The 27,592-nt window shown below is 49.7% G+C and overlaps 1 protein-coding gene across 1 annotated transcript in view; it reads left to right on the top strand.

Annotated features, from left to right (window-relative positions):
* Window positions 1–7,641: 7,641 nt before the first annotated feature.
* Window positions 7,642–27,592, top strand: part of LOC114774314 (syntaxin-binding protein 5-like) — a 62,104-nt gene continuing 42,153 nt past the window's right edge. Inside the window, exons 1-2 of the mRNA XM_028966239.1 lie at window positions 7,642–8,366; window positions 19,548–19,645. Coding sequence (XP_028822072.1) covers window positions 8,199–8,366; window positions 19,548–19,645 — 266 coding nt within the window. The 5' untranslated portion in view covers window positions 7,642–8,198. The remainder of the gene's footprint in view (window positions 8,367–19,547; window positions 19,646–27,592) is intronic.

Below are 27,592 nucleotides of genomic sequence, written 5' to 3' on the forward strand. Positions count from 1 at the left end.
ACTAGGTGGTATAGAGGGTAGTAGTGGCCTAGTGGGTAACTAGGTGGTATAGAGGGCGGTAGTGGCCTAGTGGGTAACTAGGTGGTATAGAGGGCGGTACTAGCCTAGTGGGTAACTAGGTGGTATAGAGGGTAGTAGTGGCCTAGTGGGTAACTAGGTGGTATAGAGGGCGGTACTAGCCTAGCGGGTAACTAGGTGGTATAGAGGGTAGTAGTGGCCTAGTGGGTAACTAGGTGGTATAGAGGTCGGTTGTAGCCTAGTGGGTAACTAGGTAGTATAGAGGGTGGTAGTAGCGTAGCGGGTAACTAGGTGGTATATAAGGCATTTGTAGCCTAGCAGGTAACTAGGTGGTATAGAGGGTGGTAGTAACCTAGTGGGTAACTAGGTAGTATAGAGGGTGGTGGTAGCCTAGTGGATAACTAGGTAGTATAGAGGGCGGTAGTAGCATAGCGGGTAACTAGGTGATATAGAGGGTGGTAGTAACCTAGTGGGTAACTAGGTAGTATAGAGGGTGGTAGTAGCCTAGTGGGTAACTAGGTGGTATAGAGGGCGGTTGTAGCATAGCGGGTAACTAGGTGGTATAGAGGGTGGTAGCAACCTAGTGGGTAACTAGGTAGTATAGAGGGTGGTAGTAGCCTAGCGTGTAACTAGGCGGTTTAGAGGGCGGTAGTAGCCTAGTGGGTAACTAGGTGGTATAGAGGGTGGTAGTAACCTAGTGGGTAACTAGGTAGTATAGAGGGTGGTGGTAGCCTAGTGGATAACTAGGTAGTATAGAGGGCGGTAGTAGCATAGCGGGTAACTAGGTGATATAGAGGGTGGTAGTAACCTAGTGGGTAACTAGGTAGTATAGAGGGTGGTAGTAGCCTAGTGGGTAACTAGGTGGTATAGAGGGCGGTTGTAGCATAGCGGGTAACTAGGTGGTATAGAGGGTGGTAGCAACCTAGTGGGTAACTAGGTAGTATAGAGGGTGGTAGTAGCCTAGCGTGTAACTAGGCGGTTTAGAGGGCGGTAGTAGCCTAGTGGGTAACACACTCACCTATGAACCAGAAGACCCAGGTTCAAACCCCACTTACTACCGTTGTGTCCCTGAATAAGACACTTAACCCTGAGTGTCTCCAGGGGGGGACTGTCCCTGTAACTACTAACTGTAAGGAGCATCTGGTAAATGCCGTAAATGTAAATGATGAAACTTGCGACTAACTTGGCACGGATGGAGCGAGACACCCGTCGGGTTTATCTGAGTCTGCCCGGACGTGTTTGACTTTTAAAAGCTCGGCCTAATGCCTCTGCTAATGACCCGTAAAAAATAAAGCGGATCGATGGAAGGGTGTAAATTTGCCGGTTTGATTGCTGCCATGCCTCTGTGGGTGGGGACCCCTGAAATGTGCTCCGGCTGTAGCAGGCAGGGGAAGAAGGGCTGCACCCGACAGGCGGACGAAGGGCTGGTGGCGGCGGCGCTCCGCAGCCTGGAGTGGCGGCGAGAGACGATCCGCGCATCCTAATGAGTCGCAGCGAGGAAGGAGCCGAAGAGCTAATTCGTTTCCTCTTTCGCTCTGTCTCGGCTCACACGTTAATGTCTTTCACACGGGCACGTGAGCACGCACACACACATACACACATACACACATACACACACAGAAGCACGTGCAAATGCCAGCACTCAACCACAATCGAGCATGAACACACACACATATACAGAAAGGGATTAACACACCACAGCAGCTTGTGCAATAACACTGAAATACTATGAGTGTTTGTGCGATTGTAAAGTGAGATTGAGAATGGTGTGTGTGTGTGTGTGTGTGTGTCAGTGTTTGAAATGTTCCATGTGCTTGCACGCACGGGAAGCCGCTGCTTCAGCCGTGAACCTGAAATAGAAGGTGTTCGCTGTCATCCCCTTTTCCAGCCAATAAAGGGCAGCCTTGATAGCGCGGCGGCGAATGGCGTCCCATTTATATGCAAATGTGGGCAGTCCCCCAATAAATGTCTCACCCCGAACCGCCCGGCCATCCGCGTTACGGTGCTGAACGGCCCGTCGGGCCCATCGATCCCAATCTGGATGTTCGTCAGAATGAAAGAGCTCCCTGTCTCGCTTAGGAGAGTCAGTGGATTTGTTTTCGCCCGTGGCCGGTGGGGGTCGGAGGTCGCCTGAGTTAAGGGATTCGCATGGAGAACGAGTGCATCGCTTATCGGCGGATTGCCCTCTCACGGCGTCGAAGGTGGCCGAATCGAGAAAGTTTTATAATCAGTGTGCGTGTGTGTGTGTGTGTGTGTGTTTGACAGCCGGTGAGAAATAGAATATACGCAATGAGTCACACCTCCGCTGGGTTTAAATTTGGACCCCGGAGTGGGGCGCTCGAGATGGAGAACAATGCGATAGGACTACGAGCAGGGCCCCGGCGAAACGAGAGTATTTCTCGGGGTGCCTCGACGCTCACGCGGGGTTTATTCCAGCGTCTCGCCGCGCCTCCTGTCAAACGGGTCTGCGGTCCCCCGTATGTTTAGGGGCAATTCGACTCGTTGATATGCAGAGCGAGGGCCCGGTCGGACCTCGCGGTGATGAAAACTCGCTCTAATGCCAGATGTGCGATACGAACCCGCTACGGTGTCGGCGTAAAAGAACGGGGCTCTAATCTGAGCCCGGTGTGCGCCGTCGGCCCTTTGATCGCGCGACACGCCAACGCCGAGGCTCACCGGTAATCCGCGGCGTATCCGCCGTTCACATGGCAGAGAGGCAAATGTCAAGCTGTCTCTTCCTCCCGCGTCCCCCGTTAGACACGCAGCGGCTCCCAGTCGGTGACTCACGCTCGCCGGAGAGACACTAATGCTGCTGTGACAGTGATGGCACCTGAGCACCTGCCACCGGGCCCTTCTCAGGGCTCAGATGGGGCAATTTAAACATCTGTCCGGGGACGATTATCGGCCACCACGGCCCTCAGACTCTGGTGGCCTAGCAGCTAAGAAAGAGGGGACGCCAGCACCGTCCCATTTACAGCATTTATCAGACGCCCTCATCCAGAGCGACTTCCAATCGGTAGTTACAGGGACAGTCCCCCCCTGGAGACACTCAGGGTTAAGTGTCTTGCTCAGGGACACGATGGTAGTAAGTGGGATTTGAACCTGGGTCTTCTGGTTCATAGGCGAGTGTGTTACCCACTAGGCTACTACCACCCTACCACATGCTGCTCACCAAGGCTGATGGTTAAAAGCAGAGGACGCGCTTTGCCGCACAATTGTGTTGTCTTAAAGGCACTTGACCGTCTGGTCTGCGTGTTGATTTCAAACACCGGCATGCTTTTGCAATACTGTTCTCCTGTGCAATAATGGGGCGCGGAGTCCTGCTGAACGTGCATTAGTGTTGCCAGCGCCAGCACTGAGTCTTATGAGTATCGTTTTTTGCCGTAAGTAGTACGTACCCATCACAGTCTTACCTGTATACACATTTCACGTGAGGCGGTAGCCTAGCGGGTAACACACTCGCCTGTGAACCAGAAGACCCAGGTTCAAGCCCCACTTACTACCATCGTGTCCCTGAGCAGGACACTTAACCCTGAGTGTCTCCAGGGGGGGACTGTCCCTGTAACTACTGATTGTAAGTCGCTCTGGATAAGGGCGTCTGGGAAACGCTGTAAATGTAAATATAGTTGTCATATCATATTAGCTGACATTCTTGTTAGAATCAAATTTGTAATATAAGTTTAATGACGAGTTTAATAAAAGATTAAGAAGTCTTCACTCCTATTGTACGTGTTAGTGGTGTATCGTTGTCTTTGCGGTTGAGCTGCGGCGTAGGTTAGCACTAGCATTTTTTGCTACGAGCCGCACGCAGAATCCAAAAGCTAAACGTCACGTGCGCTACGGGGCAACACGGACATGTGAAACTGAAGTGTCTAAAGCCTTAAAACGTTCCACAGCTCGCTTCAACTCGTCTGCTCTTCCCGCTGCACCGTTTCTGCTGAAATGATCATGTGATCCTGGAAGGTCGAAACGTCGCCCTGCTGGCGATACTTTATTCACTTTCTCTCAGCGGTTTGCCAATCTTCCTTTCTCTGTCCCCCCCCGGCTCCCCCTTTCCCTCCCTCTGTCGCGACCCCTGCTCCTTTCATCTCGCCCACCATCTCCCGAAATACGAGCACCAGGTCGCCTGCTCGCGGTGCCCCCGAGGGGCGATGAATGCGCTGGCGGTAAACAAAGCCGTCTTCTCTCCATAAACAGAAGTGCGTTGGCGGGAGGAGACGTCGATGGACTCTCCTGACGTCGAGCCACAGCAGGGGCTGGAGGTGCATCGATCAGGGCTCCTGTCGATTCTCATTTTCTTCTGGCTCCGCAGAGCCGCTGCAGGATCTGGCCTTTACCGCGGCAGCCGGAGGAGACGTCTCGCTCTGTATCAGTACCGATAAAGACGTAGTTGCTGCCGTCCATCTGTGAACGGCGGTCAGTGGCCTCACGACCAGGTGACGTTCTACTAAATCAAATAAGTCCATCAGTCCTTTAAAGCATGTGACCGTCCACCCTCTCAAAAAAGGTCCTGAAATGGTCAACATCCAAAAAGGTCCTGAAATGGCCAACACCCAAAAGGGTCCTGAAATGTCCAACACCCAAAAAGGTCCTGAAATGTCCAACACCCAAAAGGGTCCTGAAATGTCCAACACCCAAAAAGGTCCTGAAATGTCCAACACCCAAAAAGGTCCTGAAATGTCCAACACCCAAAAGGGTCCTGAAATGGCCAACACCCAAAAAGGTCCTGAAATGGCCAACACCCAAAATGGTCCTGAAATGTCCAACACCCAAAAGGGTCCTGAAATGGCCAAGACCCAAAAAGGTCCTGAAATGGTCAACATCCAAAAAGGTCCTAAAATGGCCAACACCCAAAATGGTCCTGAAATGTCCAACACCCAAAAAGGTCCTGAAATGGCCAACACCCAAAAGGTCCTGAATTGGCCAACACCCAAAAGGGTCCTGAAATGGCCAACACCCAAAAGGGTCCTGAAATGTCCAACACCCAAAAGGGTCCTGAAATGGCCAACACCCAAAAGGGTCCTGAAATGTCCAACACCCAAAAAGGTCCTGAAATGTCCAACACCCAAAAGGGTCCTGAAATGGCCAACACCCAAAAAGGTCCTGAAATGGCCAACACCCAAAATGGTCCTGAAATGTCCAACACCCAAAAAGGTCCTGAAATGGCCAACACCCCAAAGGTCCTGAAATGGCCAACACCCAAAAGGTCCTGAAATGGCCAACACCCAAAATGGTCCTGAAATGTCCAACACCCAAAAAGGTCCTGAAATGTCCAACACCCCAAAGGTCCTGAAATGGCCAATGCCCAAAATGGTCCTGAAATGGCCAACACCCAAAAGGGTCCCGAAATGGCCAACACCCCAAAGGTCCTGAAATGGCCAATGCCCAAAAGGGTCCTGAAATGTCCAACACCCAAAAGGTCCTGAAATGGCCAACACCCAAAAAGGTCCTGAAATGGCCAACACCCCAAAGGTCCTGAAATGGCCAACACCCAAAAGGTCCTGAAATGGCCAACACCCAAAATGGTCCTGAAATGTCCAACACCCAAAAGGGTCCCGAAATGGCCAACACCCAAAAAGGTCCTGAAATGTCCAACACCCAAAAAGGTCCTGAAATGGCCAACACCCAAAAAGGTCCTGAAATGTCCAACACCCAAAAAGGTCCTGAAATGGCCAACACCCAAAAAGGTCCTGAAATGTCCAACACCCAAAAGGGTCCTGAAATGTCCAACACCCAAAAAGGTCCTGAAATGGCCCAGGCTGTTTTGTTAGTCCAACACCAGGTGTAATGAGTCGTGAGAATAGTACTGATAAGTAGCTGGTGTGAATCTGTGATTGAATTCCATTTGTCACTTGTAAGCATGCGTGATTTGTCATCATTATTGAAAAGCTATGTGTGTGTGTGTGTTCGCCAGGACCGGGTGGAATGACTACAGTTAACTATTATCAGCCGCAAGCGCCCTCCGCGACAGACAACCTGAACCGATCCCAATCACACGTCTGGGTCTGGTCACCATGGTAACGCTGTGGGTGATTGTTGGTGTAATTAAGGCTACATTAGCCCAGTCGTGGCGAAAGAAGCGGCGATGCGCTGTTGCAGGGCGTCTGGCTTCACGTGTTAATGACCAGGTGGAGCCGGTGGAGGAGGGGACAGACGCTGTCTTTCGGAAAGTGGGAAACCTTGGACTCTGACCTGCCGTACAGGGGTTGTATAGTTTCACATCGGCATCGGTGTAAATGACGTATAGAAGCAGTTTCATACGGAGGTGACCAGAATGGAGCCGCTCTGTGTCATTTTCTCTGAACGCATCCTGTGAAGGTCGCAAAGTTCTCGTATATATCCGGGAACCGCCGCGGCGAAACAGAACCAGGACGCTGCACCCGCCGCCTAATGGCCTGGTGTGTTGGTTCAGTGTCGGCTTAATAATACACACTTCCTGGTGAAATAAAATAAGAAAAACCTTTTCCCAGTTGGGTGACCTCTGAGGCTTTTTTATTCTCCTGATGGCCGACTGCCACTCCCCCTCCTCCCTGGTCGTCACGGACGCTGTGCATGTGAATGTGGCATTATGACCTGTAGCCATTAGCCTGCATTGGCGCCGTTATCTGGGATGCTGTTTGGCCCCCAAGGGGGTGATGCGGCGGATTATTTCCCTTTCTTCTCGGCCCCCAACCCTGTTAACGGAGGTTTGGATGTAACGTGCACAGCTCCACCGCCGTCCCAGGACCGGGACCAGGCATGGACGGGTCCTCCCTGGACAGCACCTACTCCACCCTGGCAACATCTGCCACAATATTTTATCATTTACAAGTTACTTATATAAGTGAAAGTGAAGTGATTGTCACTTGTGATACACTGCAGCACAGCACACGGTGCACACAGTGAAATCTGTCCTCTGTATTTAACCGCCACCCTGAGTGAGCAGAGGGCAGCCATGACAGGCGCCCGGGGAGCAGTGCGTGGGGACCTTCATCAAGGGGACCTCAGTGGAACCTTGGCGGATCGGGATTCGAACCTTCTGCTTACAGGGGCCGCTTCCTTAACCGCTAGGCCACCGCTGCCCCTGAAATGAACTGGATTACTGGATAACGAGACGAAATTCACGAGGCTTGAAATAAATAGAACAGGGACTTTTTTTTAAATAGAATTTTAGAAAGTGACAGGGCGCCGCGGTCTCAGGATTCTCTCCACGTCACGCTCGCTCCTGCTCTTATTCAGTCTCTGTTTTTTCTCTTATACACACACACACACACTCACACACACACACACACACACACACAGTAAACAGGCTGAAAGGGAGGCGGGCCGATGATGTAAGCGCTTATGCAATTCCCGTCCGTGCGCCGAACAGCGGGCCGGTTCGAAAGGTGGAGCGAAGCCCCGCCCCGCGAATTCACACCCGGGCCCGTCCGGAGCCGCGGAGCCACATTCCGTCATTAACGAACCGGGGTTCGGGCGGTGAGGAGTGGGGTCACAGGCTGGACCCCCGTTTTCACATCAATATTGGCGACACGTGCGCGGCTGTTCCAGCGGGGCTGGCCAATCAGCGGGCGGCAGGTCGACCAATCGGCGCGGACGGGAGCCCGCTCGTACAGTTTAGAGACGTGCACGGTCCCCGGATGTGGAGTTTGTGGCCAGCCTGCGCGGCGACGCTGACCACCAGCTCCCTCACGCTCCTCGGTGGCTTCGACCCGCGCTCCGTGCGTTTCGTCGGCGCAGAGGCGCGTCGTCCAATCAGCGCCGACGGGGCGGGTGGGCGGGGCATGCATCCGCCCCTCCCTCGTTCAGCACCGCGGACAGCGGCAGGAGGAGGAGGAGAGCGACCCGGTCCGCTCGGTTCCGTTCGGCTGGTCCGGACAGGGAGGATCTTCGCGTGTCGGCGACGCGGGTTCGATCGCGGCGCGACGACAAAGAGGATCCGCGATCTCACCGCGATCTCGTTCTGAGAAGCGTCCCTCCCGCAGCGGGACCCCGACACTGCGGCCCTCTGCGGCAGGACGCGCCGAAGTTCGGACGCGGTTCCGGTCCGGCGTCCGCGGCGCCATGAAGTTGGCGACTTTCCGTCCGGCCCGACGCGCGCGACCCCAACGCGGAGGATGAGGCGCGCGCGCAGGTGAGAGCCAGACGACAGCGACACAGCGACAGCGACCCACCCCCCCGAACCCCGACACGTCGCCGACATGAAGAAGTTCCGGAAGGTGCTGGACGGACTGACCACGTCGTCCCCGGCCGGCGTCGGCGGCTCGTCGTCTTGCGCCAGCGCCGCCGGGACCCCGACCGCGGGTCCGAGCCCGCGCGAGATCGACGTCGCGGAGACCCTGACGTCGGAGAGCTTCCAGATCTGCAAGGTGAGGCGCCCGAAAGTTCTCGGTGGCCCGGACCAGAATACGTCATGACGGCGCGTTTTTTTTTAACAGGGGGCTTTAAACGCAACTTTTTTTAATAAGAGGGAGTTGTGGGGACCCGGGGGACCCCTGCTGCCCTCCCCGGCGCTGCGACACTCTCCGGGCCGCGTCCGGGGGAAAGCCGACTGCAGCGGTTGGGGTTCGGCCGCGCTCGGCTCGACTCGGCTCGACTCGGTCCGGGCCGGAGTGGAAGGCCGGAGTTTCTCGCCGCTGCGCGCCTTTTGACGCAGTTCTCGCGTCTCCCGACTGTCCCCGTGCAGGTCCGCCTACACTAGGCGTGTCCGGTGCGTGCGTGCGCGCGCGCGACAGTACGGTAGTGTCTCACCGGGACAGTGGCGTGCCTGGCTGCGTAAAAGGAACAGCCGTAAAAGGATGACTGTAATCATCAATCTGCAGCAAAAATGAATTAATAACATCAACCAGTCGGCTAGTAACATTACCTAGCGGGTAACACACTCGCCTATGAACCAGAAGACCCAGGTTCAAACCCCACATACTACAGTTGTGTCCCTGAGCAGGACACTTAATCCTGAGCGTCTCCAGGGGGGGACTGTCCCCGTAACTACTGACTGTAACTCGCTCTGGATAAGGACGTCTGGTAAATGCCGTAAATGTAATAAAATGTAAAGGGGGGCCGCCTGCAAACTACCGCGAGACGCACAAAACGTTCGCCGGGAATCCTTTTCTCCAAAAGTTCTGGCGGAAAAAGAATGGCAACTCTAAACACAGACAAGTTGAACGTCTCTCAAACAGCAGGCCCTGGAGCGGGGCCTGAAGTCCCCGGAGTGTCACGGACGCCGGGCCCTGGCAGAGGATGCTGGCGGAGGTTCTGTCCGGTTCTGTTGGAGAGACGGGGTCTGGACTCAGTCCTCCAGAATCCCATTATGCCTGCGAGCGTGGCGGCGCCGTGGAAGCGCCACTCGCGGTCGTCACGTAGGACAGCGTGTGTGGGGGGTTCGTAGGTTCAGAGGTGACCATGCCGATGCTGTGTGTAGATGTGGGCGGGAGGAAGGGTGACGCAACACACCCTGTTTGCCAAGTCCAGTGAGTCATCTGAAGCTTTCAGTGAAACATGTCCATGGGACGTATGAGGGACAAATACACAAATACAAACACACACACACACACACACACGTGCACCAGTGGTTCAGCACTGCTCTGTGTAAGTGGGAGTATTCTAGTGGGTAACACACTCACCTCTGAACCAGAAGACCCCAAAATCCCATTTCCTACCATCGTGTCTCCATGGGGACCGTCCCTGTAACTACTCAGTAAATGTGAAATGTAAGTTCTTTCCCACCCCTGCTGCTACGGGATCGACTGTTGTAGGTCGCTGTGTGACTCGCGGAATCTGTGTGTGTGTGTGTGTGTGTGTGTGTGTGTGTGTGTGTCTGTCCCCCTCTGTCCAGCTCTCATATCTCTCCAGTGGCAGGTAGTGCTGCTCTGGCCTGCAGCCTCACTTCTCCAGAAGGTGTGCACGAAAGCTCATGTTGGTGGCATCTGATTGGCTCTGCTCATTGCTTGTAGACAGCTGATTGGTTACTGTTGAGCTTGGTCCCATGGCTCTTGTCCCAGCTGGGAGGGAAGTGGTACAGATCGCAACTTCGTACTCGCACAGATACGTTCGAGCCTGTCCGGGGTCAGAGTGAGGACACACACACACACACACACACACTTACACATGTAAGCTACATTCCACAAATAAGGATTCGTTTTGTACCATTTAGTTGAGATTTGAGACTGTATAAGCATATTGTGTTTTTTAACAAAAGCACCATATATGGACACACACATCTAGAAACTGATAATCTAGGATTATCAATGTCCCCACTTTTACGTGGTACTTACTTACTTACTTACTTTTACTTACATAATGGATGCAGTTTTATATTTTTTTAGATTTACACGTATGTCCTTGTGGAGACCTTCAGAATGTCCTCATTTATGCTCATATAAAGACACAGGGCCTACAAACACACAAGTACATTTCCTTCTTTTTTACCTTGTGAGAGCATCCGTGCCCAATTACACTTATCTGTATAAATGCTTGTCGTACATGAATAAAACTGAAACGCATTTCCGCGTTTGCACTGCTGGCAGATTTGCGGCGAATGCCTGTGCGCCGTGATTGGACAGGCCGGGTGTTTATCGTGACGGCGCCGAGCGATTGGCCGGCGTGTGTGATGAGGCGTTTATTGACCCAGTCAGCATCGTCCCTCATCGCTTTCAGCAGGCCCGCAGTCATCCGTTTTATTCCCCCTCGTTTTTTCTCACCCCTTCTGTCCGGACGGCCATAAACACACACCGACGGAAGATTAAAAGAGGCACGCAAGGAACCATGGGAAAATACGCAGAATGCCCGTAAATTATCAGAGCAGGTCACCCATGACCTGGATTCTACCGTAAAGCGCACGCCCACTTCCACTCAGAACCAGAGTTAAAGGCATGGATGTGCTCAAACATGCTCTTTGCCCGTTTGGGTCTCTCTTCCTCACTCGTGATGGATTATTCATGGGGTCCTTACTCTGGTACATGCATTTTATCTGTGTGTGTGTGTGTGTTTCTATCCAGCTGTTACGTCCAAATGTATTCCCTTTTATGTGTCTCACAGACTAACCTACTCAGGGACACGAAAGGTCACCGAGTGGAGCAGGGACTCTCGCTCACTCAGAGTGAAGAGCCAGAGCAGTATTGATATCCGGTGTGTTTTCATATCGCCAGTACCAATAATCAGATCTGCCATGCAGTTTGTGATCTCACTCTGAATGATCGACGTGCCAGACGACTCTGACATCTCGATTGGATTATTGTGTCATGCTTAATGACATGGGCCGCCACGCATTGACAGGAGTGGGCTCGAACCCTCCAGAAGGAGGAGGCAGAGGGCGTGAGGGCTCTGAAGGCCCCGCCCCCCCCTTCGTAAACTTTCACCGCTCGGGTCAGGGTCGCGACAGTCGCTCGCGTTTAACACTTCTTCGGAGGAAAGGGCAGCAGCGCCAGGGAGGGAGGAGCTTGACATTTGACTCGCTTTTATTGCCCACACAGCATAAAAGAGTGAATAGGTGCCCGGACATGGAGCTCTTTGCTGTTTTACGAAGGGACATGAAATAAACACACACCGTGTGTGTGTGTGTGTGAGAGGGAGAGAGAGAGAGAGAGAGAGAGATGAAAGGACGAATGCATCTGAATGCTGAGAACGGTACTCTGAGTGCCACCGCAATTTTTCCTTCAGGAAAATGATGTAATGTGCAAAACAGCGAGTAGGTGGGAGGGAAGGGGAGAGGTGAGTTGTGCGTGAGTGTGTGTGTGTGTGTGTGAGTGTGTTTGCATGTGTCTGGTGGGAGAGAGAGGCGCTCTGTCGCGCAGCTAAAGCGAGATGCACACGAGTGAGTCTCTGGTCTATTTTTAGGCTGCGGGTCTGAAGCGGCGCTGCCATTGTCTCCGCCGGAACATCAGCGTCTCCCCATCCTGCTGGAGCTTTTCAGCTGCGGCCGTCCATCCTCCTTCATACTCTGATATTTAATTCAGTTCAGCTCACACACTCGCTGTGTGTGTGTGTGTGTGGTTGTTGAGATATTGCAGTAAAAGGGTTGGAACGGGAAGAAAAGTAGATTTTTTTTATTTGAAATATGCATGAGATGGAGTGTGTGTGTGGGTCAAAGAGTGTGTGAGTATGCGTGCTATTTTGTGTGTGTGTTCGGGGGGGTGGTAGCATATTTAATGCAAGATAGCGCTGGATTTAAAAGCTTTTTTTAAGGGCGCGGTCTAGGCGTCCTGCACCAGCGCTGCTGCATGGTTGGCTGACAGTGAGGTATGCATACGCCCAGCGTTGCCAGATGATGATGAATCATTTACCTCCACACACACACACACACACACATACACACGTTGCAGGGACCCTGTAAGAATAGACACTGTGTTTTATAAAACCCTGCATCTGGTAAATCTTTAATTCTTTACTCCTGTGAAAACATTGAGTCTAGTGATGCACCTATTCGATATGTGCATAAAATAGCATTAAAAAATGTTCAGATCATTCTATCAGGTGTCGCAGCATTGCGTCAATCTAACAAACCAATCTTTTCCAAACAAACCCATCTTTTCAGTTAACTTGGTTATAAAAGGTTTGCAGCCTTTTATAACCGGTTGCAGAGTGAACATGGCTCACAAGAGCTCACAAGTCTGACAGAATTTGGCACGAAACAAGTACAGCTTTTTCAATACCCGAGCCCATTACATGTTGGGACGTGTTACCCGTATGTGTTACATGTTGAGATTTTTGTTACATGTTGGGACGAATGTGATGTGTGTTACATGTTGGGACATGTTGGAATGTGTGTGTTACATGTTGAGATGTGTGTTTCATGTTGGGACGTGTGTTACATGTTGGTATGTGTGTGTTACATGTTGAAATGTGTGTTTCATGTTGGGACATGTGTTACATGTGGGACTAGTATGTGTTACATATTGAGATGTGTGTTACATGTTGGGATGTGTGTGTTACATGTTGAGATGTGTGTGTTACATGTTGGGATGTGTGTGTTACATGTTGAGATGTGTGTTTCATGTTGGGACGTGTGTTACATGTTGGGATGTGTGTGTTACATGTTGAGATGTGTGTGTTACATGTTGGGATGTGTGTGTTACATGCTGGGACGTGTTTGTTACATGTTGGGACGTGTGTGTTACATGTTGGGAGGTGTGTGTTACATGTTGAGACATGTGTTACATGTTGGGATTTGTGTTACATGTTGGGACGTGTGTGTTACATGTTGGGATGTGTGATACATGTTGGGACGTCTGTGTTACATGTTGGGATTTGTGTTACATGTTAGGATGTGTGTGTTACATGTTAGGACGTGTGTGTTACATGTTGGGACGTGTGTGTTACATGTTGGGATGTGTGTTACATGTTGGGACGTGTGTGTTTCATGTTGGGATGTGTGTGTTACATGTTGGGACGTATGTGTTACATGTTGGGATGTGTGTGTTACATGCTGGGACGTGTTTGTTACATGTTGGGACGTGTGTGTTACATGTTGGGAGGTGTGTGTTACATGTTGAGACATGTGTTACATGTTGGGATTTGTGTTACATGTTGGGACGTGTGTGTTACATGTTGGGATGTGTGATACATGTTGGGACGTCTGTGTTACATGTTGGGATTTGTGTTACATGTTAGGATGTGTGTGTTACATGTTAGGACGTGTGTGTTACATGTTGGGACGTGTGTGTTACATGTTGGGATGTGTGTTACATGTTGGGACGTGTGTGTTTCATGTTGGGATGTGTGTGTTACATGTTGGGACGTATGTGTTACATGTTGGGATGTGTGTTACATGTTGGGACGTGTGTGTTACATGCTGAGACAAGTGTTTATGTTTGGAAGGGTGTGGGTACAGTTTATTGTAGGTTAATGTGATGCATTGAAGCCTGACAAATAGAAACAAAGCATTGAGGCGGACGTTCAAACCAAGATAGAAGATTGGTTGATTATGCCAGTTATTATAAATTTATTATATCAATTTAATTCAACCATATAATTTATTTGAGAGGAATAGTCAGAGCAACAGGTCATCCTCGCGCTCTCTGATCAGAGTCTTACGTCAATGTTTTCTGATCCATTTTACACTGAAAATTAACTGATTCTTGATTGAACGTTTTTTGTTTATATAATCAGTTTACATTCCGATTTATCATGTTCGTTTGCTCTAGTTTGTGATAGGATTTTTAGACGTTACATGGTTTCTTTAAATTTGTGACATTTGTTTCACTTTTTCTTGTAAGTCCTGTTAATTTTGGACACGTACAAATATTAGTTATGTTAATATTGCGTATAATATTGTGCATTTAATAAGCGTTTATGTGAGTTTGTGTAATTGTCATATTGTTTTTCAAATACAGAAAACAGTAATTATACATTTAGATTTCATGTATCCCCGCCTCTTCCCCACAATGAGACACTTGGTTAAATTCATTAAATACTGGTACCCAGGATGAGCCGGTGTACGGTATCGGTGCGTGTTTCATGTTGGGACGTGTGTGTTACATGTTGAGATGTGTGTGTTACATGTTGGGATGTGTGTGTTACATGTTGGGACGTGTTTGTTACATGTTGGGACGTGTGTTATATGTTGGGATGTGTGTTACATGTTGGGATGTGTGTGTTACATGTTGGGACGTGTGTGTTACATGTTGGGATTTGTGTTATATGTTGGGATGTGTGTTACATGTTGGGACGTGTGTGTTACATGCTGGGATGTGTGTTACATGTTGGGATTTGTGTTACATGTTGGGATTTGTGTTACATGTTGGGACGTGTGTGTTACATGTTGGGACGTGTGTGTTCAGGATGAGCCGGTGTACAAACTCCAGGTATCGGTGCCAGAATGGGGAACACCGGATCGGAGCATCCCTGATTCAATCCCAATAAGTTTAGCACACGCACACACACACACACACACACACACACACACACACACACACACACACACACACACACACACACACACACACACACACACACACAGGCCATGCTCAGAAAAAACCTGAAGGGCTTCTTTTTTCCATCTTTGTGTGTGTGTAAGAGTTAGAGAGTATGGGGTGCACATGTCACGTGTGTGTGTGTGTGTGTGTGTGTGTGTGAGTATGTGTGTGTGTGTATGTGTGTGCGTGCGCACGTACGCACGTGGCTATGCTGCTCATTAAGTTCATCATGACGGCCCCCTGCCCTGTAGGGAGCAGCTGAATGATTCACTGGATATGAGACCTCCCGCACCCGCCAGCGTGTGTGTGTTTGTGTGTGTGTTTGTGTGTGTGTGTGTGTTGCTTCTGTAGTCTACTTTGCCGGTGTTAAGCTTACGGAGCTTCATCTGTCTTCGGCGGTGGTGCAGGGGCTTCATTTTGTTTCCCTCCCTCTCACTTCCTCGTTCCTCTCGAATAAAGACTGATGGTGCTGCTGAAGCCCCTCTTCTATTTTGAGATGCCGTTCATCAGGAGCTGGGCCTGAGACGTCCCCAGACCGCCACTTAATGAGGAGTAAAGACGGGAACATGGCGCCCAACACCAGCAGCTCCTAACCCGGGTCTGGGTGGAAGGTGGGGACACGTGGGGATTCATGGATGGCTGAGTCAGTAGTAGGTGCCTTGGGCCGGCCTGACCGCTCTCTCATGCTGGTTCACCGCTTTGGATGGGATGCTGCTGTACGCTTTGTCTGTGTGTGTGTGTGTGTGTATGTGTGTGTATGTATGACCTGGCGGGTAACCTTTTTGTTTTAAAAATTGCCCTTGTTTTTTGGAGTAATGAATAAATCGCCCAGCGGCTCTGATAAAACCGCAGCTGTGTCTGTGCTAAATTGGGACGTCGGTGCCGCCGCTAGCGGAGAGGATTTTTGACTCCTAATTAGGAGTAATTGACAGTTCACTGCAGATAATAAAACGAACGCTGGGGAAGTGGATTTGTCTTGTCTACACTGTCCTGTAAATGAAAAGTGCAATCAGCACCGCGCATTGATCTGGTAAGCCTCTGATGTAACTGGCCCCTCCCCCAAATGCAACTACTCAGTCTTCTACTATTTTTAGGATTTTTCATTATTAAGAATATATATATATATATATAGGGCTTCAGCTAATTGTGTTTCGGTTTGTGTCATTTTGGTTGCTGATTTTTGAAATAATTTCCGTTTGTGAGTCTGTGATGTCTTGTAAAAACGCAGCAAATGAAATTTCATATTAATGTGGTTTGCATTGGTATATATTTATTTGCAGATTAGTAAAGTTCCAGTCTTTTTCTGTGGCCTCCATTGTTGATATTTGTGGATGGTACCCAATGATATGATGTGTCCAATTATGATATATATGTAAATGTATATCATATTATGTATAGACAGATGAAGATCATGTATATGCATATATACATATAGATTATATGTGGGTGTCACGTTGGTCTGGACATGGCGAGGAAGGGGGACGCATACGCTCGACGTCACAGGACAGGGGTTTAATGCATAGTAGACGAGACACGCAATGACCTGACGGCGAACCGACATGAACAGGATAGCTTTATACAATTATATAATTATGCATCAGGGAACATTACACAAGACTAACATGAAACTCCGGTCCGAACTCCGGACCCGGAGTCACCCCTGCCGGACCGGATCGTGACAGTGGGTTTATTCTGTTTAGTATTACTGGTGTTGTAATGAGGTTCAAATATGTCTGAACGCTGGTCAGCCATCAAGTAGTGGAGGTGAAATCCAGGCCGCCGCAGGGAAGGAGAAGCTTTGTAGGCAGCCGGGGATTGTGATGTGACGCTCCTCCATTTCAGACGCCGCGCAGGCCCGGTGACGGAGTGTCCTGTTCTCTCGCCGGGAAGCTGCAGGAAGGAAGCGCTGCGGAATGCACGGAGGGCGCGAGGCGAAGGGAACGTGAGATTAGCTCCTCAGGAACGTGTTGGCACAACAACAGATGCCAGCGTTGTAAAACCTGGAGAAGTGCATTGCTGTGTGTGTGTGTGTGTGTGTGTGTGTGTGCATGGCGTGCACGCTCGCCCATATGAAACTAGGCATACCGTTAGAATGTAAGAATGAATGCTCCAGATCTATGCTCTAAATGTGTGTGTGTGTGTGTGTGAAAATCACAGAAAAGCTGAAGTGAGCAACAGAGTCTCACAGGGGATGGCTGCAGTTCTGAAACAAAGGAACGCGCTGCAAGTAAATCAAAAGGATGTGAGGGTGACAAAGCAGGATGAGAAGATGGAGGCGGCAGAAAGCCCAGGCTTGTGAAGTGAAGACTCCTTTAACGGCAGCCGTAAAACAAGACAATGAATGAAAAATCCATAGTATGATGCCGTGTGTGTGCGTTTCTCCCGCCAGTTTGTCAAATCGCTCAGTTTTACGCCCGGACCTGTGGGACGTCTGCGTCTCTTTTTCACTTTGCAGTGGATAGCGGATGCTCTGATTGGCTGGGACAAGTCCTTATGCCCATCCGCAGCTGAATGACGTTGCTTAGGAACAGCTGGACCTTGAAAACGGACAGATTAAGGATGCAGGAGAGGTTGCACGTCCGAGTTATGTGCAGTAACTGTAAAATGGTAAAAATTGTCGAGTAGTGTGAAAGCACCGCCTTGTCCAGCTGGTCACTGTGAGCCTCGGTATCTCTGAAATACGAGTTTCCTCGGGGATAAATAAATAGGAGCAGCTCAGATGCGTTATCATCATCATATTACACTATAATCTACCAAAAAACGGAGCAGTAGAACTGTGTATTGCACTACTGCAAGTTATGCTGTGCCGACTAAAAACGACGTTGAATGTTGCAGCATTTTTCCACGGATCCTTAAAAAGACTTTAAATTAGAAAATTGAAATTGAATTAAATTTTATTAGAAATGACCAGTAACCCTTCAATCCAGAGTTAAATGTCTTAAAAATACTACAGACCCAATATATTTATTTACTGGTGACTGAAATAATTTATAGTTTTTTGTAAATGAAATAAAATAAGTTTTCGACCTGTCAGTAATCACAAGCGCAGCACAATCGCGATTACATAAACGCAAAATTATGCAATTTATAGTACATGATAAAGTGAAGTGATTGTCACATGTGATACACAGCAGCACAGCACACGATGCACACAGTGAAATTTGGACTGAAGCAATAATATATTTTGTCTCTCAAAGTTTACCAACTGCATAAAATGAAACCGGCTGCCCAGTCTCTCTCCAGACTCTTAACCATCCCTGCCGTGTTCCGGACCGGAGTCGGCGGAACGGAGCGCAGAGCTTGAAATAAAAGGTCCCCTGACATGAAAATTTGACTTTGTGAGATTATTTAACATTAATACGAGTTCCCCCAGCCCGACTATGGTCCTGCAGTGGCTAGAAATGACTATAGGTGTAAAGAGTTCTTTGGTCGTTCAGAGATGCTATTATGTCGTCATGAGGGGAAATTTTTTTATTCTGGAAAACCGGCGACATGACTTCCTGTCTGTGCCAAACATTGTGGTTGGTGAATGGTATTGACGACATCATTTCCATAGATGCTCCTCAACTTCTACTGTATAGGCTGTATAGGCTCCAGTAGAATAATATATTACTTAAGCATATGCCCTCAAAGTGTCTTCCATGAAAAACTCTTCTATAGGCCCTTGGAGAAATGTAGATGACTACCCCGATGAATGGTCATTTGATGACAGCGACCTTTAAAAGTCTTACATTTGGCTTCCTTAAACCGGAATAAACGTTGTTCAGCACTGGAAGAACAGGATCTAACAGTATCAGGTTCAGCACTAGTGGACAGCTCCGACCTCGCGCTCATTTTCAGCACCGCGGTACCTGGACAGCTCCTCCAGAAAGCTTTCGTTGTGCATCTGCAGGGTTCGGCACCACAGCAGGTGGATTTGTACCATTCGCCCACGGTTAAGCAGGAAATGGGGTGTATTGATGGAGGGAGTGCGAGTTTAAGTGAATGTCATCTGGGCCACTCGCGTCTTGTTAGCGGCTGTGAGGTTCAAATAAAAATGCGTCTGACCCATTATTCCTAGATCGAATCACTGGAGGTTTATCATAGTTTCACCGATGTCAGGTGAGGACAGCAAATTACCATCGTTCTAATGATACGGTCAAGTAGTGGCATGCTACATAATACAGATTTGGTCACAGGCATTTACTAGTATATCATCATATTATGTAAAAAATAACACTACAGAGAAACAAAAATGATATAAAAATTCGGAGTAAAACATAATTCTGTAAGGTGTAATCATATTACTCTAACAGTGTAAGTAAACCTCAGTGTTAAGTACTTGTACACATTTGACAGTAACATGAGTAGAATGGACTCTTTGAGAGTAAAACTGGAGCTCTGCTTCTTACTATGATGATCAGTTCAGTTCAGCACCACCGCGAGTGGACAGTTCCTCCCCCACGCTCGCTTTCAGCACCATGGCAGTGGGCCGCTCCCGGCATTCTGTTCAGCACCACAGATGGTTGAGCAGCTCCGCGCCACCAGGATCCCTTTTATTTGCGTTCAGCCTGAGTTCCGGACGCCGCCGAACGGGCCGAAACGGAATCGACAAGTTCGGTGTGGCGTTGTTCATTGTTCTCTGTTCTCTCGTTCCAGACGGTGCGCCACGGTTTTCCGTGCCAGCCCACGGCTCTGGCCTTCGATCCCGTGCAGAAGCTCCTGGCCATCGGCTCCCGCTCCGGCGGAGTGCGGATGTATCCTTTCGAAATAAGGGGTGCTTGTGTGTGTGTGTGTGTGTGTGTGTGTGTGTGTTTGCACCGGCATCATAACCTCTCGGGGGGGTCAAGTGACGCTGAAGGATGCATACAGCCGCAGGTAAGACACTCGTCTGTCAGCGATCCCCCCGCCAGCGTCCCGCAGGAGGCCGCTGTCCGTCCAATGACGCGTGAGTGATGGGTACCGCGCCGCCCCGCCCAGATTATCTCGGCGAATTGCAGAGGAGTCCGATAAACGCTCGTCAGTTCTCGTTTTTTTTCCCGGGGCCCCGTTAAGCACTCATGCGAGGTCCTTTTTACTGCCTCGCGGGTCCCCGGGGAGGACGGGGCCTTGGCAGAAGTTGCTGACTTTGGGAATCTGGGGGGGAATTCATTTTTTTTTTTTTTTACGTCAAAAGACTAAATTACCCTTAGCATTCAGAAGCTAATGTCCTTGTCTGAACACGCACACACACACACACACACACACACACACACTGTAGGAATAATTGTTCTTCTGTTGCCCCTGCTACTCTCAGCTTTCCTTCAGCTTTCGGCCCGTTTCTTCGGCTCGTCTTCGTACAGGGCGGAGACGGTTACGGTAAAAATTCGCCTGTGAATATTCAGTGTTCTTCTGCCGCACACCCCCTCCACATAGACGCTCGGCCTTTGCTCCGGCTGAAGTGTATGTTTGAGGGGGTCCAGAGCTGCGTATCGATTGGCAGGCCTCCACTATGAAACATTCACACAGTTCCATTGATTTTTTGGTTTGTTTGTGTGTGTGTGTGTGTGTGTGTGTGTGTGTGTGTGTGTGTGTGTGAAAGAGAGAGAGCGAGAACCCGTCTGCTGTGGTTTTGCTGGGCAGAATGATCCGAAATGGAGGTGCGTAGGTACACGAATGCGTTAAAGGCCGCCATTGTCACGCGCCACACGTACACACACTGCGGCACGGCGTCCGCGTCCGGCCGGGTTAATACGCTAATGACTTCATCATCCAGGCACGCTCACCCCAAACCTGCTCACAGTCACACACACACACACACACAGACATGGCCACGCCCAGCAGGTCCTGGCTCATGTGACCACGCCGGCCCAGAACATTCAACGTGTTGGCGATTTAACATTTAATATTCATGGCCCACGCAGTCCAACAAGCGAATATTTGGAGGCATTTTTTGGATATTTCCGAGGTATTCTGACATCATGTAGTACCTGTTTGTCAGCCATTGCTCTGGCCGATGCTGCTCTGAAGCCTCCGCCTGAGCTTTCATCCGAGCCTCTCCCCATAAGAGCCTTTTTTTAATTGGCCAGTTTTACAAACGTGCTTTGAATTCCAGTAAAAAGCTTCTCTTTTGTTCTCGTTTGGCTTCAGAACGTTTTCTTTATGAATAAAGCTGCTTGAGTCGTTTTGATGTGGCCGAAAGCACACACACACACACACACACACACACACACACATATATATATATATTACTTTTAAAAGAGTGTGTGTGTTTGTATGAATTCATGGCTTTTAGTTGTTCAGAGCATTTTGCATCATTTATGGCTTTTTTATTTTGAGGAAACGGCAGCAGAATGTTGGATGTAAAAAGGTGGTCCCCCGAGCCCGGCCCCGCGTTAGGGGCGTGGGTGATGGCGGCGAGCCGCCGTGTCCCTCCGGCGGTAATGCAGTCATCATTATCGGCGCGCGAGGCCCAGCTGCCGGCCGCCACTTCTGTCCCCGCACGGCGCAGCTGCCACTCGGCGGTGTTTGTCCTGCGGCCGCCGCCTTTTATCCACAAACAACAGGTGCTCATGGAGCTGCCGGGAAAGGGGGGGGGGGGGGGCTTCCTATTTTCGTGCAAATTCACGAAAAAGAGCAATTACCAGCCGCCCGCTGCCCAGGCCGCGGCCACTCAGGTCACCGCATAGCAACCGTCGTCAAGATAGAGTGTCCACCCATGGCACAAGCGCCTCGTCCCCACGTGGTGCAACAAGCGCCACTCTCCTCCACGGGTTTTCTTTCTTTTTCTGTGGAGGATAAGAGTCCGTGCTGATGCTGATGAAGAATTGGTGACGAGGGGAGCTGTCAATCATACCTACAAGCTCCTCCCCTTTTAAAAAACTAGCACTTTGGGCTGGGTGGGTAGTTAGTTCCTGCTCTGCAGTGACCAGCAAGCTGCCTCTTCCTGTTTGGATAGTTCTGTAAACAGCGGTGGCCTAGCGGTGTAGGAAGCGGCCCCGTTATCAGAAGGTCGCCGGTTCGAATCCGTCCCCACACACTGCTCCCGTACAGAGGACACGTATGTGTCACCGTGTCGCTGCAGTGTCTCACAATGACAATCGCGTCACTTTCACAAACACAGAAGACATAAATGCTGTCATCGTAACATCATGGGGCGAGATGCGCCTGTGTGAACGGTACGATGGCGGTAAAAATGACACATCACACGCCCCAAACGAGAACAGAACCGGAGGAGAGTTTTCTGATGAAGATGGAGCCTCGGCATCTCATGCAGGAGCAGTAATGCGCTCTGCTGCAGAATGAGTCTTTATCTGATGGCTGGTGCCGCTTTTCTGGCTTGTGCCTCTAATTAAAACTGAATCGAATGAGTGTTGTGAATATTAACACACTGCTAAACACACACTCTATTCACAGCTGTGTGTGTGTGTGTGTGTGCATTTCGCTGCTCTCTGCTTCTGTTTTTATTAAAGTATGAACGGCATTATTCCTCTTATTTAATTTCAGGACGGTTGAAAATGAAAAATGTCACTGTGCCGAATCGATCTGTTGGCGGAGACGTTTTCCGTCCCGACTTCGTATCCGTGTGCCGTCGGTCGGGTGGCCGTGGGTTCTCAGGACCGCCGTGGACCCCGCATCTGGAGGTGATTGCGGGGTGTGACAGGGGCGGCAGATGATTGGCCAACAGGCGCCGGTCAGGAGAAGAACCTCGATGTCGTAATGAGGGACTGCGGGGGGGGGGACGGAAATAAAGTGGCTCTTTGGCCCGTCTGAGAAATGATTGCAATTAAACACACACACACACACACACACACACGCTCTGATTGCACCTTGGGTGAGAGGCTCTGAGGGGAACCTGCCGTGGGAGATCGATGTTGGGTTCGTGGTTACGGAGGGTTCCGCGCTCTCACCGACTCTCGAGTTCTCCTTCTCCCAGGCTGAGGAGCAATCATTAGATTGCCGCTTCGTGGCCCAGCCTATCCCATAATTCATTGCGTTGTTTCAGAGTGTGCCGAGGGGCGGAGCTTCGCGGTGCCGTTCTGACGGGACGGGGTCGGTGAGCCTGTTTTTCTGGACGAAAACAATGTAGGTTTACGACGCGATGGGGGCGGTCCATGGTAACACACACACACACACACACACACACACACACCGCTGCACATCTCCTGCTGTAGGTTGTTCACTCAGCGCTTCGTAACCCAGTTAGTGCCTCTGGTCCAGCATTACATCACCGGCAATAAACTGGTTACAGTCGTGCTGCCGTTCGCGTCTCGCCGATAAAATCGCATTCGGACTCTCGTGCGTTTGGCTGCGGCTGCTTCGCCCCGGCTCCGTCTCGTTGTGGATTTGTACGTTTGTCCTTTTCATTGGAGTTGTTGTTTTTTGTACTTGATTTAAATTAAGGAAGGTAATAAGTTATAAACAGTTATTCCTTTTAATATCTGACATGATACACAAAATCATACTCAGTCCTCGTCAACAATGTGTGTATACATACATGTATGTATGCGTGTGTGTGCGCTCTCTCTCCCCTCCCCCAGCCCGCGGTTCACTGACACACGAGCAACGGTTCAATGTTCTTCCTGTCGGCAAGAACACTCGATTGCTGACAGACGTCCAGCCAGAGAGCAGAACATGTGTTCAGTGTGTGTGTGTGTGTGTGTGTGTGTGTGTCTGCATATATACACAGTGTTTTATGTACATGTGTTTCAGTATATATGTTACTCCTGGTGTGTTTGTGTGTGCGTGTGTGTGTGTCTGCATATATACACAGTGTTTTATGTACATGCGTTTCAGTATACATGTCACTCCTGGTGTGTGTGTGTGCGTGTGTGTGTGTGTGAGAGAAAGAGAGAGAGAGAGAGAGAGAGAGAGAGAGCAGGTGTAGTCGTGTGTTGACCTCTGGGAATCCGCGAAAGATGCAGTGAAAACAGCGCAGGCTGAGTAACACTTCACAAGAGGGTTACCCTTGGGCCGTGTGTATATTTATGTGTTCGTGTGTGTGTGTGTGTGTGTGTGTGTGTGTGTGACTGAATGCCAACAAACAACCCCTAAGCTCCTGTGAGAGTCTGGCTTCTCAGAGATTTTCCATTATTCCAATCTACTAATGAACAGAGCCATGATTGGAGACCTGTGGGATGTGTGTGTGTGTGTGTGTGTGTGTGTGTGTGTGTGTGTGTGTGTGTGTGTGTGTGTTTAGCGTGTTGCCACTTCTGCCATGTAGTCAGAAATTGCAATTTTCTCCTGCTCCCTTCTGCAAATGTGATAAAACACACACACACACAGACACAGTTGGAAATGGAAATTGAGTTCTTGCCACAGTGAGGCAACAGGTCCTTGTTTTATCTGCAGCCTGGTCTTGATGGAATAAGAGCGAGAAGCTGAGCGGCAGATGAAGCTGGTGCCTCTTCTGACAAACCTGGCAAAAGAGTCTCTGTGTTTCATCAAAACCCGTCACACCACAGGCCACATTTCATCCAGCATCATCATCATCATCATAATCACCACACACTCGCTTTCCAGGTCAGGTGAAGATCTGCCACTGGGAAAATTAAAGTGACACGTGTTCAGGAGAGATTAATATTCAAGAGGAAACAGATCAGCCAGTATAATTATAACTACATAATTACAACTCCACACGCTACGAAGTAAAACGAGGCACGTGACACACAATGTGCTGTTGTAAACGTTATGAGGACATCAGAGATTTCCATATGATCCAGGACATGCTTCTTACCTTTCATCTGTTTTCTGAAGATGAGCAGTGACCACCCAGAACCACCCAGTCTGACTGGTGCTCTGGTGAATCTGACCAGGGTGGTAGTGGCCTAGTGGGTAACACACTCGCCTATGAAGACCCAGGTTCAAACCCCACTTACTACCATCGTGTCCCTGAGCAGTGTCTCCAGGGGGGACTGTCCCTGTAACTACTGATTGTAAGTTGCTCTGGATAAGGACGTCTGAGAAATGCCGTAAATGTAAATGACCTCCCACCTGCATGAAGCAGCAGGAAAATAGCGGCCCCACACCAGCTTTTTACCCCTTTAATTGTCCATCCGGCTTCTCCTACGCCTGCATTCATTTCCAGCACCATCTGAAAGCCCAGTTCTCCTCGTCATGTAATTCTACTCACCACCGTGGGCCCCAGAGAACTTCATTCTAATAATGTCGCCATTAATTCTGCGGTGCAAAATTACTGGCATCATGATCACCACTGTCATTACCGCCATAATACTCTCATTATGTGTCATTATTGTGTGGTTTTGCATGTTACTTGCCGGTTCAGGGGGACTTTAGTTCAGGGCTCACACTTTGGTTGGTGCTCTTAAAGGTTCGATGGAGTTAGCATGCTAACAGGCTAATTCCGAAGGCACCATCCCAGGTAATGGATTTCCGAGTGAAGTGATTGTCATTGTGATACACAGCAGCACAGCACACGGTGCACACAATGAAATTTGTCCTCTGCATTTAACCCATCACCCTTGGTGAGCAGTGGGCAGCCATGACAGGCGCCCGGGGAGCAGTGTGTGGGGACGGTGCTTTGCTCAGTGGCACCTCAGTGGCACCTTGGCGGATCGGGATTCGAACCGGCAACCTTCTGATTACGGGGCCGCTTCCTTAACCGCTAGGCCACCACTGCACCTGTGAGTGATGATGGAATGACACACAGATTACACACACAGATTGCTGTTGTGATGGGTGGCTGCCACGTGACAGTCAGAAGACCCGTGTAATTTGAGGCTCTCACCGAGGCCACGTCCCGTGTTGACGGGTTATCATGGTGTGACTGGGCCCTTCACATGTTGACAACTTTCATGGTGGCCTAACCCTCCTCAAGGTGAAGGAGTGAAATATTAACAGACGGTCAGGCACCGTGCTTCTCTAAACCCCCCTATCTGTCTTCTGCTCGGTCGGTGAAAGAGATCGTACTCCAGAAGATGATAAGAAGGCACCAGAATAAGGCCACTTATATGAATTCTTCGCCCCTTTTTCATCAGCATCGATCAGGAGGCTTGAATTAACCTGCGTGTCAGTATTAGTGGGGGACGGAGGAGACAGAGAGGACCGCTACACCTGGACGTATTGACAGGAGGGGGTTTAAATCATCTAGAATGAGGAAGTAGGGTGTGTGGGAGACAAGATGCTCGCTTCTGTTCACTTCTCGCTTCTGTTCTATTTCTGAGATTGGTGAACATGGACCCACAGCGCCCGGGAAATTCAGCCCATGTTCGGAAAAGAGATCCTGGGAATAAGTTGCCCATTCGATGTAAAATCGACGTCTTTTACTGGTGACGTCTTGGTGAGGCCTGGTGAGGAGGTTGTGTGTGTGTGTCTTGTTCTAAATTTAGATTTACAGCATTTTTCAGATGACTTACACTCAGTAGTTACAGGCACAGTCCCCCCTAGAGACACTCAGGGTTAAGTGTCTTGCTCAGGGACACAATGGTAGTGAGTGCGGTTTGAACCTGGGTCTTCTGGTTCATAGGCAGGTGTGTTACCCACTAGGCTACCACCACCCAGTTCTAAATGTGTGTGTGTGTTGTTCTAAATTTGAGAAGCAGTTTCCATACATGGTGAAGTTTGTTATGTGTTACATGATGGTCATGATCATATTTAGGTCACTGTGATATTGTTATAAAATCTTATTCTGAATAAAGTGTGTGTGTGTGTGTGTGTATGTGTGTGTGTGTGCATGTTTGGGGACTATCCTATAATGCTTGCACCGTGACATCAATTCCAGGATTAGCAGCATCGATTCTGCCTTCAGGAAGCATCAGCAAAGTTTAATGCAGTAAAAATAATATGTATAACAGCAATATATGTAAAATGGCTGGGTAATTCAGTAATGGGAAAGAAAAACAAAGCAGCACTTTCTGCAAATGATTCACACACACACACACACACACACACACACACACAAAGAACTTGAAATCATGCTTCGGCAAACACAGCAACCTGCAAAACGTGAAATGACTTCCTCCACGTGACCTAAATATGAACGGCGATATTTAATATTTATGTTGTGGCGCTGTGGACCAGCGCTGTTTACAGAATCAGGACATGGGCGGCCGTCATCTCTGCTTTCTGTGTCTCTCTCTGAGTGTGTTTGTGTGTGTGTGTGTGTGTGTGTGTGTGTGTGTGTGTGTGTAAGATCCTGTTATGTATGGATGCTGAAGCACGTGTAGGAGGTGATGCGCCTGGAGCTACACACACACGCACACACACACACAGACACACACACACGCGCGCGCAGCATTTCATCTCAGATTATATTAACATGTCATGGCATTTCAGTGCCACTGGAACAGATTTGTTCAGAGGACACTTAAATTGACGTCCCAGTCCCACCTACCCCTGTAACTAGTGCCAGGAGGCCCCGCCCACCACGCACTCACGCACGCCTCCTATTGGTCGGCGGCTGGCGCTGAGGGGTGAATTGTGCGGAGCTTCGTGGCAGATGGTGTTTGGAGACGTGTGGTGTTTCGCAAGAAAGACCTTCAAGTTTAAATGACCTTCCAACACACGTTCTGTGTGTGTGTGTGTGTGTGCATGTGTGTGTGTTTCGGTTCTGTTTGCTGAATCACAGTTTAGTTTGACCTCACGCGAGGTGAAGAAGACCCTAGAATTACATTAAACTCGTCAAGTCAGCGTCTCACAGGGCCACAGATTACATAACGCTGACGTCAGCATTACACAACGCTGCTCAGTGCTACCTCCAGACCTGC

Source organism: Denticeps clupeoides, unplaced genomic scaffold (genome assembly GCF_900700375.1).
Source record: "Denticeps clupeoides unplaced genomic scaffold, fDenClu1.1, whole genome shotgun sequence".
Lineage (NCBI taxonomy): Eukaryota > Metazoa > Chordata > Actinopteri > Clupeiformes > Denticipitidae > Denticeps > Denticeps clupeoides.